Raw genomic sequence first — 18,702 nt, 5'->3', positions numbered from 1 at the left:
TGAGCTGGAGTTCCTTCTTTGGAAGAAAGGTCGAAACATACTAGAGTGAAGTGTAAGAGATCAAAGAGGTCTTGAGGGCATAATTTCGTTTCTTGGAGGCATAAACCAACTGGGCATTGTCATCGCAATAATAGCTGTAACTCTATCCTGTGTGATCTGATACCACGAATTTTCCATTGGAGAAAAGCCGTATTAGATGATAGGAGATATTTCTCTTACAAGGAGCAACTACTTCAGAGGCTCCCGAGAGCCATATTTCAGCTGTGAACTATTACAGGATTCTGAGGCTGGAGCATCCACTTCCATTATTTCTTCAGAGGTACCAGTAACCTTCCTTGGTTGGTCAGCTAACTCCGTGGTGGAGAACTGGTTGGTGATGTGCACTGGTAACACAGAGGTCAGCCAGACAGAGGTGTCACATGGTGTCACTGTTGTAGAGGATCTCTGAGTTGGAGCAGGGGAAAAATGTTCGTCTTTGTTCGACTTCTTAGTACCTTTGGTCCGTTAGACATGGTCCCAGACATTTGCTGACTTTCTTCTTTCTGAATCTCCGTTCTGCTCATTGTGTCCCAAGTGGCTTCACCAGTGTGGACAAACGTTCTTTTGGTGTGTTGAGTCAAAATAACTGTGGTGCACGCAGGTGAGGGCATAACTGTAGCACTACGATATTCCACCACCACAGAACAGAACTGGAGGTTGCAGGTCTGCCTGGGCATATCTTTCATGCATAGTGATATAGAAACAACGGTACTGTAACTGCTACATAGTGGTATGCAAGGCTTTCTGCTAGTTAACATTTTGTAAGCAACACTAAGAGGTACCTTTTCCTTCACTCAGATTTCCTGAATAGCTCACTGATCAAGGTAAACAGGGCATTTATGGGATGAAGCAGCATGGTTGCCAGTGCAGTTGAGGCAGTAGGGAGAAGGAGGTGGGCCGTCTCGTTCATGAACATCCTCGACACAAGTTGCATATTTGGCTGTGTTTTTACAGGTCATGCGAGTATAGTTATAACACTGACATTTGGTAACAATGCATTGAATACATGTTATAGGTCTGATGTTGATGACTTCATAGCTCACCTGATCTTTGACGGGAGCTCTACTCGATAAAACGTTAAGGAAAGGATGCAGTAGGCACTAATTCTGTATCAACCATCTTCATAATCCAATGGACTGCAGTTACGCCCTGATCGGAAAGATAACGTTCTATATTGCCCTCAGTCAAGCCATCAAGCAGCCGAGTGTACACGACACTATGTGAAGAATGCAGTGCTTGATGAGCCTCTACACAAACAGGGTATCTGTGGAGAAGCATGGCTGTAAACAGTTTTTGGGCTTGAAAGGCACTGTCTGTCTCTAGAAGTAAACTTCCATTGTGTAAGCAAGTGCAGGATTTAAGTGGGCCTGCAATTATATCCATACCTTTCTGAATGATGAAGAGGTTCACTGTACAAAAGTTCTGACCTCCTCCTGAGCATGAGACCATGATAGCAGGGTGCAACTGCAAGTTTCATCATGTCTTTGACCTCATTCCATTCTGTTTATTAGGTTGCATTCATGGAGTTGAAGTACTCGTCGAGGGTGAGTCCCCAAGATTGCTAATGTCTCTGATGGAGTGCTCCTTCCTTCTGGGGGCCCCCACAGAGAAGAGCACAGCCACCTTAGGTGAATTTTCATATATCAGGTCACACCTCCTGATCTCCAGACATAGAGACCAACCAGCAATTGGGAAGGTAGAAACACCCCTCCCTAGGCCTGGCCTCTAACAGGGTGTATGCATGAGCCCTACCTAAGTCTTCTAATACTTTCACAAGTTTCAGTTTCCCAACTGTACACAAGACATGGTCCCCATGGGAGGGGACATAGAATAGGAGAAGGATAGACATGCAGCACAGAAAAGTAAGAAGTACTGCAGTGGTTGGGGGCGCACACGTGCCACGTGTGTGACTGCGTGCGTGCAAGTTAGTGACTGAAATGTTACTGTTGCAATGTTCTACCTGTAAGTATTCTACTGGAAAGAAGACAAATCGCTGGAGACATTAGGTTCGGTGACACTTAGGCCTATTCAACAGGGACAGTTATGCACCAACATTTGTTTACACTTCCATTGCCTAATGGTCTACAACAAACACTGCAATGTACCAAAACCCTTACTGTTATACATATAAGTATACAAATCATTCAGGTTCAAATGAATGTCTACCAGGTGTCGGGTTCCAGTGACTATACTGGTGCGCAAAACTTAAGGATGAAAATAGCTTTCACATTACGTCACTGTCAAGTAAAAAACTCAATCAAGCTTGGACCATACATAGACAGAAGAACTACAGTATGTACAATACAGTACAGTATACTAACTGAAAGAAACACAGTGAAATAAAGAGGAATGACACTGTTGTTCAAAGACAATAATTACACTGAATTCACCGTGATTCATGATAGTCACCTGGACATTACAAATGGTGTGGCATGGTTCTTAATAGGGTGTATGATCTCCATGGACAGCAATGCATACTCTGAAATGCTCCCCCATGCTGGGCACAAGGCAGGTAATGAGTGTCTTGTGGTAGGGCATTCCGTTCTTTCACCAGTGGGGTTGCTGGTTAGTTGTTGGTGCATGTGGTTCGAGCTGAATATATATCTTTCCAATGCATGGCATATGTTCTCAGTGGGATTTTAGTCAGGGGAACAAGCAGGCCAGCCCATTCACCGAATATCCTCTTACTCCAAGAGCTTCTCCACCTGCACTGTTTGATGCGGTCGAGGATTGCCATCCACAAAAATGAAGTCAGGGCCGAATGCTCCCCTGAAGAGATGCATATTGGGAAGGAGTAAAGTGTCAGTAATGTTGATGGGAGAGTGTTCTATATTCAAAGATTTAGAGGTAGGTACGCTCATGGAAAATTATGGCTCCCCACACTGTAACATCTGGATCAGCAAAATTATCAGGGGTGCATTTGGTACAGATTTTATTTTTACAGATGACAACATAAAACTGTATCGAACAGTGCATGTTGAGGAACTCTTTCAACTAGAGGATACTCGCTGAATGCACTGATCTGCCCATTCCCTCAATTTAAATCCCACTGAGCATGTTTGGGATGCACTGGGTGGGCATACTGCAGCATATCCACATACACCAACAACCATCCGGCACCTGCACTGGTGAAAAACTGGAGCACACCACCACAAGACTCTGCATCAGTCTTGTGCTCAGCTTGGGGTCACATTGCAGAGCATGCACTGCCATTCATGGTGATCACACACCCTATTAAGATTCACGTCCTGTCATTTGCAGTGTCCAAGGGACCATCATGAATCATCTTGATTTTAGTGTAATTACTGTCTTTGAATAACATTGTCACTCCCGTGTGTCTCATGGTGTATTTCCTTCAGTTATTCTTCGTACCACACTGTAGCAGTTCTTTTTTATGTACAGTCCAAGTGCCATCAATCTATGCTAGCTGGCAGTGATGTGTGAATTAGGTTCTGGAAAGTACAGACAGGGATGTTGAGCCATGCTGACTCCATTTCCTTGGTTGAGGACCCATGGCATGAAGAGCCAAATGAGGTGTTTCCACAGACTCTCTATTGGGTTTAAGTCCAGAGATGGTGGTGGTTGTTGGGATGTTTAAGGGGGACTAAACAGCGAAGGTCATCAGCCCCCATTCCAAAATCAGGCGAGCCGAAAATCTACGGAGCAGGTAAAAACCAAAGGGGTAGGAGACGTTCCCCCAGGCGCGAAAAGAACACAAATGCAGCAACAAACACTACAGACAAGAACAGGACAGAGGAACATCAGACAGAGAGAAACAGAAGAAAGGAAGATGGCCGGAGACTGGTTGACTGACCACGAGAACAAAAAAGGGAAAGAGTCAACCATCTGACGGCACACCAGAACAGCAACAGACACAAGGACAAAAGACACAGAAAGGGAAAGGCGCAGGACCTCCCTAAATCGAACCATAAAAAGGACTACTACGGATAAAATGTAAAACATTGTCAGCCATGGAGGCATCGTCGGATAAAACCAAAGCCAAAGTGCCCGGGAGATTAAAAGATTGCCGGAGTGTGCGCAGTCGAGGACACTCCAGCAAAATGTGGCCGACCGTCAGCCGGGACCCACACCGACACAAGGGGGGATCCTCCTGACGCAACAGATGGCCGTGCGTCAGGTATGTATGGCTGATGCGCAGCCGGCACAGGACTACCGAGTCCCTGCGAGAAGCCCGCAGGGAGGAACGCCACACATCGGTCGTCCCCTTGACAGCCCGCAGTTTATTCGGGGCTGTCATGCCACGCCACTCAGCAGCCCACATCCCAATCAGCTTACGGCGCAACACCAGCTGCTGGTCGCGAGGCGTAAGGCCGATCTCCAAAGCCGGGGTGTCGATCGCCCCTTTGGCCAGCCTGTCTACACGTTCGTTCCCTGGGATGCCAACATGACCGGGCGTCCAAACCAAGACCACCGAACGACCAGAACGGGCAATGGCGGAAACAGACTCCTGAATGGAGGACACCAGAGGAGAGGAGGGATAGCAGCGGTCGATGGCCTGAAGGCTGCTCAGGGAGTCACTGCAGATCACGATGGACCTACCTGAGCAGAAACGCATATGCTCAAGAGCGCGCAATATGGCCACCAGCTCTGCAGTAAAAATACTGCAGCCAGCCGGCAAGGAGCGCTGCTCAACATGGGCAGCATGAGCAAAAGAGTAGGCAGTGCGACCATCAACCAGGGAACCATCAGTGTAGACAGTCTCACAGTCCGAAAATGAGGCGAGGAGCGCAAGAAAACGGCGACGGAGGGCCACAGGCGAAACCGAGTCCTTGGGTCCCTGTGCCAAGTCCAGACGGACGGACGGCCGGGACAAACACGAGGGAGGCGTAGGTGCATGGACCCGGAAGGGAGGAGGAAGAGGGAATGAACCCAATTCCGACAGCAGGGACTGAACGCGGACAGCTACGGAAAGCCCAGACCTAGGTCGCCGTTCGGGCAGATGGAGGACCATGGCAGGGAAAAGCAGGCGACGATTGGGATGGCCTGGCGAGCAATGCACGTGGACAGCATAGTCGGCGAGCAGTCGATGGCGGCGAATCCGCAGCGGGGGAACCCCGGCCTCCACCAGTAGACTATCCACGGGGCTCGTACGAAAAGCGCCAGTTGCAAGCCAGACCCCACAGTGGTGTATGGGGTCTAACAACTTCAACACTGAGGGTGATGCAGACCCATAGGCCAGGCTCCCATAATCAAGCCAAGACTGCACAAGGGCTCTGTACAATCGCAGCAGCGTGCAGCGATCCGCACCCCAAGACGTGTGGCTAAGGCAGCGGAGGGCGTTGAGGTGCCGCCAGCATTTTTGCTTCAGCTGAGTAATATGAGGAACCCATGTGAGCCGGGCATCAAACACGAGTCCCAAGAAGCGGCAAGTGTCCACCACTTCAAGCAGGTGGCCGTCGAGGTAAAGTTCAGGATGAGGGTGGACCGTCCGACGCCTGCAGAAGTGCATAACTCGAGTCTTGGCTGCAGAGAACTGAAAACCGTGAGTCAGAGCCCATGATGCTGCCTTCCGAACGGCTACCTGCAGCCTGCGTTCGGCGACTCCCGTAGTCGTGGAGCTAAAGGAGATGCAGAACTCGTCGGCACACAAAGAAGGAGACACCGACGACCCCACGGCTGCAGCCAGACCATTAATGGCCACTAGAAATAAGGACACACTCAACACCGAGCCCTGCGGGACCCCATTTTCCTGTGTACAAGAAGAACTAGAGGCGGCACCGACTTGCACCCGGAAAGAGCGGTGCAATAGAAAGGTTTGAAGAAAAGCCGGGAGCCGACCATGAAGACCCCACTCATACAACGTGGCGAGGATGTGATGCCTCCATGTGGTGTCATACGCCTTCCGCAGATCGAAAAATACAGCAACGAGATGCTGACGTCGGGCAAAGGCCGTACGAATAGCAGATTCCAGCCACACCAAATTGTCCATGGCAGACCGGCCCCAACGGAAGCCACCCTGGGATGGAGCGAGGAGACCGCGCGACTCAAGGACCCAACACAAACGCCGCCCCACCATACGTTCAAGCAATTTGCACAAAACGTTGGTGAGGGTAATGGGACGATAGCTGTCCACCGCCAGTGGGTCCGCACCGGGCTTCAAGATGGGGACAATAACACCCTCTCGCCATTGCGACAGGAACACGCCTTCGCTCCAAATGCGGTTAAATACCGCGAGAATGTGTCTCTGGCAGTCCCAGGAAAGATGCTTCAGCATCTGCGCGTGGATGCAGTCCGGTCCTGGTGCTGTATCAGGGCAATCGGCGAGGGCAGCGAGGAATTCCCTCTCGCTGAAAGGAGCATTGTATTTTTCAGAACGATGCGTGTGAAATGAGAACTGCGTCTGCTCGGCTCGCTTCTTTAGAGAGCGAAAGGCGGGGGGATAAGATGCAGTCGCCGAGCTCGTCGCAAAGTGCGCGGCAAGCTGTTCAGCAATGGCGGCAGCGTCCGTGCAGACAGCGCTGTCCAAGGAGAGCCCAGGTACACCCATAGGGGTCTGGTATCCATAAATCCGCCGGATCCGGGACCACACGAGTGAGGGGGAGACACGGGAGCCCAAGGAGGAGACATACCGCTCCCAGCACTCCTGCTTACGCCGTGCAATAAGACGGCGGGCCAAGGCACGGAGCCTCTTAAAGGCGATGAGAGTCTCCAGAGACGGGTGCCGCCTATGACGCTGGAGAGCCCGCCGACGGTCGCGAATAGCCTCAGCAATCTCCGGCGACCACCAGGGTACAGCCTTCCTCTGAGGGAGTCCAGAAGAGCGGGGGATGGCAGCCTTGGCCGCCGAAATGATGGATGTGGTTAAGACACGGACCACCCTTTCAATGTCACCTTGGGGGGGGAGACTCAATGGTTGCAGCAGAAGTAAAAGCCGGCCAGTCAGCCCTGTGGAGAGCCCAGCGGGGCAGGCGCCCAGAAGAATGACACTGGGGCAGTGACAAATAGATGGGAAAATGGTCACTACCACAGAGGTCAGGATGCACTCGCCAGTGGAGGGATGGGACAAGTCCGGGGCTGCAAAGAGAGAGATCGATGGCCGAGAAAGAGCCATGGGCCACACTGAAATGCGTGGGAGCACCGGTATTCAAGAGGCTAAGGTCGAGCTGAGCCAACACATGCTCCACGGCCTGACCGCAGTCATCGGAGACAGTCCCACCCCATAGAGGGTTGTGGGCATTGAAATCGCCTAGAAGCAGCAAAGGTGGCGGAAGTTGAGCCAGCAGTGCAGCCAAGACATGTCGGGGGAGCTCCCCATCCGGAGGAATGTAAACAGAGCAAACAGTAATAGCCGGCGAGAGCTCAACCCTGACAGCGACTGCCTCTAAAGGCGTCTGAAGGGGTACTGGCAAGCTACAGACAGAGTGGTGAACAAAAAGACAAACCCCACCTGACACTCGTTGACAGGCAGCGCGGTTCTTATAGTATCCCCGATAACCGCGAAGGGCGGGGGTCCGCAGTGCTGGAAACCAAGTTTCCTGCAGAGCAATGCAGAGAACAGGGGAATCACTCTGAAGCATCCGGAGCTCAGGCAGGTGGCGGAAATAACCACCGCAGTTCCATTGGAGAATGGAAGCAGGAAGGCACTGGGAGGGCGTGAATGCGACTAAGAGGCAGACAGCGCCTCAGAGCCAACTGCCGCCACCGGGGGAGAGTCAGCTGAGTCCATAGGAGAGGCCCCCAAGGGTTCCGTGAGGGTGAGATCCGCGGCAGAGGCAAGGATCTCCACCTCATCCCCGGAGCCAGGACTAGGTACAGCAGGCGGTGCTGAAACCGCCGGAACGTTCTTCTTGGACACATGCCGTTCCTTCTTCTCACGTCGGCCCTTAGGGTGAGAGGGCTGGGAGAGCTTCTCTGAAGGAGCGTCGGAGGCTGACGACGACGCAGAAGCCCTACGACCAGCAGGTGGCGGAACCTTCAGCCACTGGCTGACATCCGGCTGGGTAGGAGAAGAAACGGAGGAAGGGAGAGCCCCGAGGGGCCCCTTCCACGAGAGAGGAACCGGCGGAGGCAACGCCGGCGGAGAAGGAGGGGGAGGGATCGAGCCTCCCGGTTGTGGAGCAGATGTCACTCCCGAAGTAAGCGTGGGGGGAGCGACAGAAGAGGGTTTGCCCCAACTGCTAAGGGGGCAACAGAGGAAGGCTTGCCCCCAGGCACGAGGGGGGCAGACAGAGATACACGGCCCCGAGGGCCCACTGAAGGCGGCACAGATGAGGCGACAACCGTCGCTCGCGTGGGCAACGATAACGTGGCTGCAGCATAAGATGTTCGAATGGAAGCAGGATACAACCTTTCATATTTCTGTTTAGCCTCTCGATAAGTAAGCCGGTCCAGGGTCTTAAATTCCATTATCTTCCGCTCCTTATGAAGAACGGGGCAATCAGGCGAGCATGGAGAGTGGTGCTCCCCACAGTTGACACATACAGGCGGAGGCGCACATGGAGAATCAGGATGAGAGGGGCGTCCGCAATCTCGACATGTAGCGCTGGATGGGCAACGGGAGGACATATGCCCAAACTTCCAGCACTGGAAGCACCGCATCGGGGGAGGCACGTATGGCTTGACGTCGCAACGGTAAACCATCACCTTGACCTTCTCGGGCAAGACATCACCCTCGAAGGCCAAGATAAAGGCACCGGTGGCCACCCTGTTTGTCTTGGGTCCTCTATGTACACGACGGACAAAATGCACACCACGTCGTTCCAAGTCGGCTCTCAGCTCGTCATCGGATTGCAACAAGAGGTCACGATGGTAAATAATCCCCTGGGCCATATTTAAGCTACTGTGGGGAGTGACGGTAACAGGGACGTCACCCAGCTTATCACACAAGAGCAACGCTTGTGACTGGGCTGGGGACGACGTCTTGAGGAGGATGGACCCATTCCTCATTTTTGACAACCCCGCCACTTCCCCAAACTTATCCTCCAGGTGTTCCACAAAAAACATAGGCTTCGTCGTAAGAAAGGAGTCACCATCAGTCCTGCTGCAGACAAGGTATTGCGGTACGTAAGGCTCCCGCTTGGCACTAGATCGGCGTCCCTCCCATGGCGCAGCCAACGAGGGGAACGTCTGAGGGTCATATTGCGCAGCATCAAAGTCGACTCTACCTCGCTTAGAGACGCTGGTGGCCGTGCGACCACCAGCTTGGTGTGATTTATTGCGCTTCATTGCGCCACATCTGCCCAGATGCCACCTACTCCGAACGAGGGCTCTCCCCAAGGGCGCCACCCAGCCAAAGCAACGGGTACCTGGCTGATATCCCATTGCCCGGAGTCCCCGTGCCCCAGACAAGATGGGCACATACTCCTTGGCATGCATGGGGAGGAAACAGCTCTGGCATCTGTAGTGCGATCCCTGCGTGGCCAGGGGGCTACCACCAAGAGGGTACATGACGACCCCACCACAACGGACTGGTTACCGTGCTGGATTTTAGGTGTTGAAAGGGTCCACAGTTGTCGTGGGCGCTAAGAAGAAGAGTGCGCAGAAGGCGAGTAGGAGACAACCCAGAAGATGTTGGGCGTAGTCCCCCCCCCACACGACAATAGGTAACATGCAAGATGGTGGAGCATGATGGACCAATAGAAAAACACCACGTAAGGTGTCCTTCCCCAAATGGCACGCACTAACAATGGAAATTTGGAAAAAAATAGGTCAAACCCAAGAGGGGACCATCACAGAAGGCCGAAACGTTTGAGACTCCTTTTAGTCGCCTCTTACGACAGGCAGGAATACCGCGGGCCTATTCTTACCCCCGAACCCGCAGGGGGGTAAGTCCAGAGAGTTTGGTGACAAAGGTAGTATGGTAAACTCATCCTGATGCTATTCAAAACATGCACATACACTGCAAGCTGTGTGACATGTTGCATTGTCCTGCTGGCAGACGCCACTGCCGAGGAAAACAAACTGCATTTAAGGGTGGGTACGGTCCCTAAGGATAGGTGCACGCTTATGTTGATGCACTTTGCCTTCCAGATTTCAAGAACACCCTGTGAAAGCAATGAAAACATTCCGCAAACCATACCACTCTCTCCTCTGGCCTGAGCCCTTCCGATGATTGTTGCAGGATGTTTGCTTTCAGATGTTTCACACCATACACACTTACATCCACACGACAACTGAAATGGCCACATATCACTACTCAGTGGACATCCAGTTGTGATATTGGTGTGCAAATTCCAGCTTTCTTCACCAATGAATGGTAGTCAGCATGAGTGCATTAACCACCACCTGCTATGGAGGCCCAAGTGCAGCAACATTCAATGAACAGTCATGGAGGAGGAGAAGGAGATTGGTGTTTAATGTCCTGGTGACAATGAAGTCATTGGAGACGGAGCACAAGCTCAGATTAGGAAATGATGAGGCAGGAAATCTGATGTGCCCTTTTTTAAAGGAACCATACTGGCATTTGTCTGAAGTGATTTAGCAAAATTACGGAAAACCTAAATCTGGGTGGCTCCATCTGGATTTGAACCATCATGCTCCTGAATGCATGTCATTGAGGAGACCCTGTTGGTAGCCCCTTGGTTCATCTGGGCTGTCAGCTGCTCAACAGCTGCACATCTATTCACCCATCAACCGTTGTTCACTCCTGTCATCTATGACCTGTGCCACATCACAGTTACCTTACCGCCTGTTTTGGATGGTGCCATTTTGCCACACATGGTTTGCTTTAACCACGGGGGCACACAAAAAGTTTACAACTTAACCATTTTGGAAATGCTTCCACCCTTGGCCCAAAATCCAATGATCATGTCCTTTTGGACATCAGACAAATCGCTCGATTTCTGCATTATGACAATGGCTACACTGTTTTTCTGCATCCTCCTGACATGATTTGTATACCGTCCAATGCTACCACTGCCACCAGGTGTTTATGAGTGGTTTTTGCATGTTGACATTGAACATAGGTGGTGGTCACATTAATGTGACTTGACCCTGTATAGCATGTTGTTTTCAACCACGCACATCAATAGGTATTTCTATCTGTGAGAATAAAGTGTTGCTACAACCTTAATATATTTCTTCAATTGAGGCTGCAAAGTAGTACATGGAAATAAAATTTCAGGAGTTATAGTTCAAGTCCTGGAAAGTAATTTGCAGCACACTAAGCCGTGTTACCTCGACAGCCTTCGTCACCATCTCAGTGAATGTTCACATGTTTGCACAAGCTGTTCATTTTTCCAATCATGCACACCTTTCATTTATTTTAACAAAAGTGCACTTTCTTGCTATCAGCAACAAACTTGGATAAGAATGTCAGATTTAGTTGGTTAGCTGCTGACGAGATAGATAAGCACAAATTATCACCTACAGACAGTTTTAGTTCTCATTTACAGCACTCAGTAACCATGCAATAGATCTTTCAACAATGCCTGAGGATTGCAGTTACGTATCATTATGGATTGAAGTATTCACAGGTCTTCATCATAAGTAATACTCTTCATGAAAGTGATGAGCGGCTCACACTGATGTAGTTTTCTTTGAAATTACATGCTTTTATCAATGGTATTCTCCTCATTTGCAGCAGAAATGTTCATGCTATCAAAGTAGACACTAAATATTCAATCAAGGTGTTTTTGCATTAAAATGGCCAACATAGCAAACTGAGTGTAAAACATGGTCCCTTTAATCATGGATGGAAATCACACAGACTGATGAGTCGTGGTATATGTTGATACGTATCAATGGGCACATTAGAGACATTTTGAAAACTGTGTAACACAATGGACTAATAGTAATATTCAATTCTGTTGGCTATAACCAGTGAAGCAGGAAACATACTTTAACCAGTGAAGTAGAAAACATGCAACGAACTTTACAAACACCACTGTGACTCTAATGTCATATCAGTGGTGATTTTTTTTCAAATGGGCTAAGCTATAGCTCAATCTGTCACCACAACCTTGTTTTTTGCTTTTACATTTGTTGGCTTCACCAACTAACAATCAAGCCGTGAAGATACACAAGGAAAGGTGATGTCACATCAGTCATTGACATAATGTCTCTGGTCAAAGCTGATGACTACAATCTAATATTCCTCGTAATCCATGCAATGAACCCAACTTACTGAAAATTAAGGTAAGTCATGGGATTCTCATGTGTGGTGCATTTACACGCGATAAAATTAGGTCTTGTGTGCCTTTCATCATCTCGCTCCCAAAAGATAGAGAAGCAAACTGTCCAACCAAAATCTAGATCAGGGCCTATGACAGTCATACCAGTGTTTCTCTACAGCTCGTAAGTTGTTAACATGTCACTTTCACCTAAGTGACATGCAGGAAGCCACTTTCAGTTAGACAATGCACTTTTCACTCACTTTCAAACTGTGTCAGGATGGTATCCGGAACACTCCACAGAGATGTTTTTGTGCCCCAAAGTCACTTGACATGAGTCCTACTGAACATAAATGGGACCCATCAATCTGGATGTTCAGCCTTGAACCCAACTACAGTCAATGTCTGTGAGCTGTACACAGCAGTTGAGTTTATGTATCATCATAGCTCCGAAATACTTCTGGTGTCTCATTTACTCCATGCTATGATGTGTATCCAAGCCTTCAGGGTTAAAAGGGTCACTACACACAACTAGGCATATATGTAAATTAATTACTGACAAATCTATGCTTACTTTTTGTACATCCTTGAGTATCCACTCTCATGATATATATGATGTGTGCAAATACATGTCTACTTCTGTTGACTTTTGAAGTAATAATTAACATCTAAAAATATTCCGTTTTTGACTTTAACAATAACTTTTAACTGACTTCTACTGGATCCCGTTACATTTACTTTTCCCACAATAATTTTACCAGAAAAAAAGCATTATAACACTAATAAAAATAATCAGTGCCATCTTTCTTCCTCAGTTTTTACTGATAAGGCCTCAGGTTAAAAGATACTTAGGTTATTTCATTGAAGGTGCATTTTTGTGTGTAAGAACTTAACGAATAATGTGAAATCTTCAGTATTATCTCTATATCCACGGTATGTTTGACATAGCATCTTATCTCTTCTTCTGGCAGAAGTGTTGCTATGGTGAAGGTATCAGTGCCTCATTGAAAATGATCTGTATTAGGAGCTTTATTTAATCACTCAGGCTTCCACAACAATCCATGTACTGATGCAATATCTACTTTGAAATAAAGTGGTCTCCTTGGAAGTTTAGGAATGCTGGGGAACCCAATCTTTTCAATCGAACAACATATATATGAAGTGTTACATTTATAAGAAAAGCTGTCAATAAATGCAGAACATAAAATCTTCAACTCATGGAAAAGGCAGGAGGGTGACTGATACTGGATAAAAGATACTTGATAATATCGGGCAGATTCTCAAACTACAGATACGTAAAATATATGGTGACTCAAGACATTTTATTTAAAGTAACAGAGTAACAGTGAAGATGACAACAATGGTTTTCTTTCATGAAATGCAAGAATGCAATAAAAACTGTTTCATTACAATCTTAACAAGTTCAGTTTTAATCTTGAACATGTCAGGAATCACAGTTACTAATGCAGTTGCTCTTTTCTGCAAAGGTGTCTTCCAGCCGAGCAGAACTGAATGCTGCTTTCAGTCAATAATAATAAATTAAAAAAAGTATGGAATCACACCCACTCTACAAAACTGTAAACTATCATGAAGTTTATATATGCACCCATAATGTAGATTTATAGAAAGAGTGATTATAGCAGTCTCGGTTTCCTGGAAGAAACAAAATAGAGATGTAAACCTTGAATTCATGTCTGTCAGTCCACTGCAATAATCACTCAAACAAGTGTGTCTCACTGCAGTGCACGTCATACAAGCTGGCATGGTGATACACTGTAAATACAAGAAACAGCTACAGCTATATCATGAGTAAATGCAAGAAGCACCAGATGCAATAGCCCTGTGAACAGCTGAAATTATATGTAACACCAAAACTGTTAACAAATTCTACAATCTGTTAAGACTACAAAAAAATCTAATACTGACTCTTTTATTGTCCACAATGATGTTTACTGATGGCTCAAAAAATGACAGAATTTTTAGATTTTTTAAAAATTTTCCTATTGTGCACAACCATTACTGTTTCCTTAAATTTATTCCCTAAAAATGGAGGTAGCTGCCATTTAGCTGAGTGTCAGCAGACTAAATCCTCATGGATTTAAAGTCACTTCCAGTTTACAGAGTAGATATGTATTTGAAATACTGAGTTGTGTTTAATCTTACTTTCCAATTTAACTACTCACATAGTGCAAATTTCTCAAACTGCAGGTTTAAGGTAGGAATTGTATTCAGATGGATCAGCCAGATCATAATAGAAACTACATAAGATCTGGTTTTCATATGTAACTTTTAGTTTTGTCTTTGTTGTTATAACAATGATGACAGTGTTAAGCTTCCACAATGTAAACAGTCAACAGGCTACTGCAAGAGAGAAAAAAATGGAAGAAAAGAAAGTATCAGAAGGCTAATGCAGCCATTTAGAAAGCTGTTTTAATACCAGCAACTATTTGCTGTTTTTGTCAAATACATACTTTCTTCCATCAATAAATGACTAAAAAGCGTGGCTTACCTCCCGCTAAGAGTGACTTCAAAATAAATTCCACTGACGTTCCTTGCTCTGTTGCTAGAGCCATTGCTACACAAATGTGACAAGTAAAACGCTTCCACAGAACAGGCGGGCACGCTTGCTTTCACCTCAAGCATGTCCCCGAGTCAACTGACAGCACACCTGAGGAAGTGAAGACGTCCCCGTACCCTCCATATGTCGCGGTCATGACCTACTTCATGATAATTCTACCCTTACTACAATCCGTCATTTACATTAACTTCACTGCAGCTGCGAAACACTGCAGCGCACGGAGCTTCCCATAGACTGCTGTTACAGTGTACCAGCTGATTTTTGCACAGCAAATCTCTGACGTCAAACGCGTACTTGGTATGAATGAAACTGTTAGGGAGGGGATAGCTGCTTTACGTGCACTAGTCACTTTCGCTTTTTTTCGCTATGAAAAGTGGCGTCTTAAAACGTAGAATGTTATCTGTTCTTTAAGTGATATGTTGACATAAATCAATCGCGTATTCAGGCAATGCAAAATAAGAAACAGCGTACGACCCTTTCCGAAATTTCTGCTGTTTGGCTGGCGTTTGTACCTTCTAGGAGAAATGAACGGCCAATAAACGTAAATATAACTTTCATAATAAAAAGCTATATTGCATATAGCGACTTAATAACGCAACTACTTTCCAGTTTCAAACACTAGTATAGGTTAGTTTGAAACCTCTTGCTACCAAAAAAGAAAAAAATAAGGTGGTAACAAAAACAAAGGCAGAATATGTAATGTAATTGGTTGTGGTGGTACGCTTGTTTCAGTGATGGCAGCTGATGAGAGAGCGGCTCGTAGAGAAGCGAGAAGGCGAAGAATTTTAGAAAATTCAGAGAACAGGTTGCAGAGAATAACAGGAAGATATGAGAGCGGGTCAGATGGTAATAAAAACGATACTTCGTTAAGATTTAGTGCTTTGTTTTGAACCCAGTCTATGATTAGCCGTTCATATTTAATGTATGATTCAAAAACGCTTTTATTTACAGCAAAAGCGGAGTATTCAACAACAGGTGAAGAAGCAACGACGTGGAAGAGTAGCATTCAAAAGGATGCGATAAATGGGCTTATTAGGCCTGTAAAAATCCAGCAGAAAACTGAAGAACACTATGAGAGTGCTGGAAGTAAATATGCAGACGAAATACTAAGAAGAGTGCAAAATTGCAACATCCCGTGCAGCAGATTAGACAGTCCAATAGATGAAACTTCTAATGAGGCGACAACAGGAGTTAAAGCAGTGGAGCAGCGAACCCACAGGTCACGGTTTTTTGTGTGGAATCTGCATTTTGTTTGTACGGCAGTAATCACAAGAACATTATTTGCCTTTGGACTAGGGTACTTATTTAGTGAGGTAAGCGCAAAGTGGTCTTATTTTCACTTAGATTTTATCATACAGTTTTTTGTAGGGAATTGTACTGAATAGTATAAAATACAATAAGAAAGAATGACCGTTCATAAAATGTGATATGAGGTTGGAAGGAACTGCTGTGTAATGATGACACTAGTAGTACAGTGACAAGTAAACAATGAAGCCTACCTCTCACCGTAAGTGGGTATTGGTGTGTTGGTAGCTGTGGTGTAATTAGAGCTACTGTAGCCAGAAATGAATCTCACATGAATTGGCACAGCGGACACCAGAAAATATTTGGCATGTAGCCTTACCAGTGGGAAATGAATGTGTTGTTTGGAAATGGTTCTTTTATTTTTCATCATAAAGATTTTGACGCATTGGTACGTGTAACGAATGAAGTAGGCCTATTACCACAAATCAACCAGTGGTGCATAGGTAGTCAGTCAGTGGAGGCCTATTCAAAACTGTGGATTCACAAGATTACCCACAAGTATCATTTTGTACATAAGCTATAAGAAGATTGTGATACTGTTGCCCCAGATCTTAATATGTGATCATGGCTATTGCTCAGAATGTTGTTACCGATTACCAGCACAATAAAGAACATGGTTACGCTTCGTATTAGAATTACTTTAATATTGTCACAATTGTCTCAGTACAAGTTTGTGCTACTGTGTCGTAGTTGTGCGTTACATATGGATGGGTACAATGTTTCAACCTTCAAGTGAACTGATGGCAACTTTGTCTTGTCTCAATCAACTTATGTAGCTGTATTTAGATATATAAGGCAATTCTAATATGAAGTAGCAGGAGTTTATTATAATTGAATTGGTGCTTGCTGTAGATAGTTTTTGAGAACTTTATGGTAGTAATTAAATATTCCTTGGTTTCAGCTTGTGTTTTTACCATTACTGCTTCTGCTGCTGAGTGAAATACTGCTGGCCAAAACAGTTAATAGCTCAAGTACTTACGGCATTTTGGGAGGAGCTCTGATATTGATAGGACTACCTTCACATTTAGTGACGACTTGTGCCTATTGTGTCTCTGTAGCTTCCCATCTGATTGGTGTTTTTGCCATCTACCTGGTTTCATTTACACTCACTGACTGTGTTATCAACTCAGTGTCTTCTGCAGACAGTGGGTAGCAGACAGTTGTAATCAACAACTTTTGACACAGACTGTGCTGGTAAAATTACTTGCTATTGCTATGTGCTGTTAATTTGTTTGAGAAATTCAATATATTTACTGGAGTGCTATTATCATGAACTCTTCTACTGTAAAATTTTGTAATAGACCTATGAGGCCCTTCAACGCTTTACATATTGTTTCACACCAGATCACATATGAGAGAACAAGTTTTATACAAAAAAAAAACTGGATAAAGAGTACACATGACACTAATGGCATTTATGCAGAATAGAAATCGTAAATACAACATGTTACGGCACTAAGTTGTTGCACCTGTTAAAATACATAGAACATCTATGATGTTTGTACAAAAAGAAATAGTTTCTCTCTCTCTCTCTCTCTCTCTCTCTCTCTCTCTCTATATATATATATATATATATATATATATATATATATATACACACACACACACCATGTAATAACACCAAAATCTTGCTAAGTGCTATTAACCTGGTCATTCCCTATACCTCACAGCTCTAGAATGTCATTGCTGAGATAATGATGGAGGATTGGTAAATGAAGTAAAAGAAGAGATGTTGAATATCATATAAAATTAAAATTATTTGAACATCAGTGCAATTTCTGTGTAACATAAGAATAAGTGCAGATTTTGTTGTTTGAGTATGTGTATTATGTAAATGAATTATTTTAAAAATTTATGTATACGCTTTCCAGAAGGTAATGAATTGTCAGTTTTCAGATTATGTTAAATACATTCTTGAGCATGGTTATGAGTATCATAAGGTATTTTTGGTATCAAATGAATAACAGTTTTTTGTGGTTTGTTACATGTTTTCAATATAGCTGTTTGTAAATATTCATTTTCTTATGAAAGTGAGAGGTTGGTATAAGTTTCTTTTTGTGATTTCTGAAAATAAGGCTGAATGCAACTGTGACTGGTTTGTAAACTTATTAACACCAAAGTATGTGATACAGAGTAGTTAATTTATAGCCTGCAAAGAATATATTTGAAAATGGGTTGAGGAAACCCATTTATGCTTTACAACGAAGTAGATTTGTTAAGCTGTTTTCAAGAGGGAATTCAATTTCGCCAGAAATATGCAGATTCTGTAGTAATATAGTATCTGTTCTCTAGTGAGAACTTCTAAGATACATTGTACCTGAGTGTTTGTGTTAGGTACAGTGCTGTTTGCTTTTATCATATTAAAAATATTGTGGTCCAGAATATTATTCGTTTAGGTTGCCTATCTACAAGCAACCAAACATAATTTTTCGACATGTATTTTTATATTTTGATTGTTAAATAATAATGCAGAAGCTAATAAATTTTGGAATCATACTCTGTGTACCCTAAATAGCTCATGAGAATCACTTAAGTTGTACCCATCCACATGTTGACATCACTTCACCCTTCCGTAAGCCTTCAATAGTGAATTTGTTCTCAAAGTAATTGTGTGTGATGTGATTATAACTTCCTTTGCCAGAGCCATGTAAATGATGATGATTTAACTTAGAACAGGTACACTTTTTTTCTTATATTCGTAATTAAGAA

The 18,702-nt window shown here is 45.3% G+C and overlaps 2 protein-coding genes and 1 long non-coding RNA gene across 5 annotated transcripts in view; 1 reads left to right on the top strand and 2 right to left on the bottom strand.

Moving 5' to 3' along the window:
- LOC124775824 (graves disease carrier protein-like) overlaps positions 1-15,279 on the bottom strand; it is a 186,694-nt gene extending 171,415 nt beyond the window's left edge. Inside the window, exon 1 of one of the 2 annotated variants that reach the window (XM_047250658.1) lies at positions 14,620-15,279. In XM_047250658.1, the coding sequence (XP_047106614.1) occupies positions 14,620-14,683 (64 nt within the window). In that variant the 5' untranslated portion in view covers positions 14,684-15,279. The remainder of the gene's footprint in view (positions 1-14,619) is intronic. The other variant, XM_047250657.1, reaches the window with a different exon arrangement.
- On the bottom strand, positions 13,414-14,588 carry LOC124775826. Its single transcript, XR_007015602.1, has 2 exons — positions 14,294-14,588; positions 13,414-13,763 (listed from the first exon to the last, which is right to left on the bottom strand). It is a non-coding gene; the product is annotated as an uncharacterized LOC124775826 (long non-coding RNA).
- LOC124775825 lies at positions 14,983-17,500 on the top strand. Of its 2 annotated transcripts, none has more exons than XM_047250659.1 (4): positions 14,983-15,229; positions 15,421-15,534; positions 15,640-16,001; positions 16,895-17,500. In XM_047250659.1, the coding sequence occupies exons 2-4, from the start codon at positions 15,423-15,425 to the stop codon at positions 17,144-17,146; spliced, it is 726 nt and encodes a 241-aa protein (XP_047106615.1). In that variant the 5' UTR covers positions 14,983-15,229; positions 15,421-15,422; the 3' UTR covers positions 17,147-17,500. The 2 variants fall into 2 exon arrangements, with proteins under 2 accessions (XP_047106615.1, XP_047106616.1); XM_047250660.1 differs by lacking the exon at positions 14,983-15,229 and adding an exon at positions 15,285-15,315.
- Positions 17,501-18,702: the final 1,202 nt, after the last annotated feature.

Source organism: Schistocerca piceifrons, chromosome 2 (assembly GCF_021461385.2).
Source record: "Schistocerca piceifrons isolate TAMUIC-IGC-003096 chromosome 2, iqSchPice1.1, whole genome shotgun sequence".
NCBI classification, from domain to species: Eukaryota; Metazoa; Arthropoda; class Insecta; order Orthoptera; family Acrididae; genus Schistocerca; species Schistocerca piceifrons.
The sequence above is the reverse complement of the archived record's forward strand: the minus strand, read 5'-3'. Positions and strand labels throughout refer to the sequence as shown.

Bases quoted from the DNA above. Each gene is read 5' to 3' on its own strand.
- LOC124775825 (XM_047250659.1), top strand. From the start codon at position 15,423: ATGGCAGCTGATGAGAGAGCGGCTCGTAGAGAAGCGAGAAGGCGAAGA. The intron at 15,535-15,639 runs GTAATAAAAACG...TTTTATTTACAG, and splicing joins ATATGAGAGCGGGTCAGATG to CAAAAGCGGAGTATTCAACA. The intron at 16,002-16,894 runs GTAAGCGCAAAG...CCTTGGTTTCAG, and splicing joins TAGGGTACTTATTTAGTGAG to CTTGTGTTTTTACCATTACT.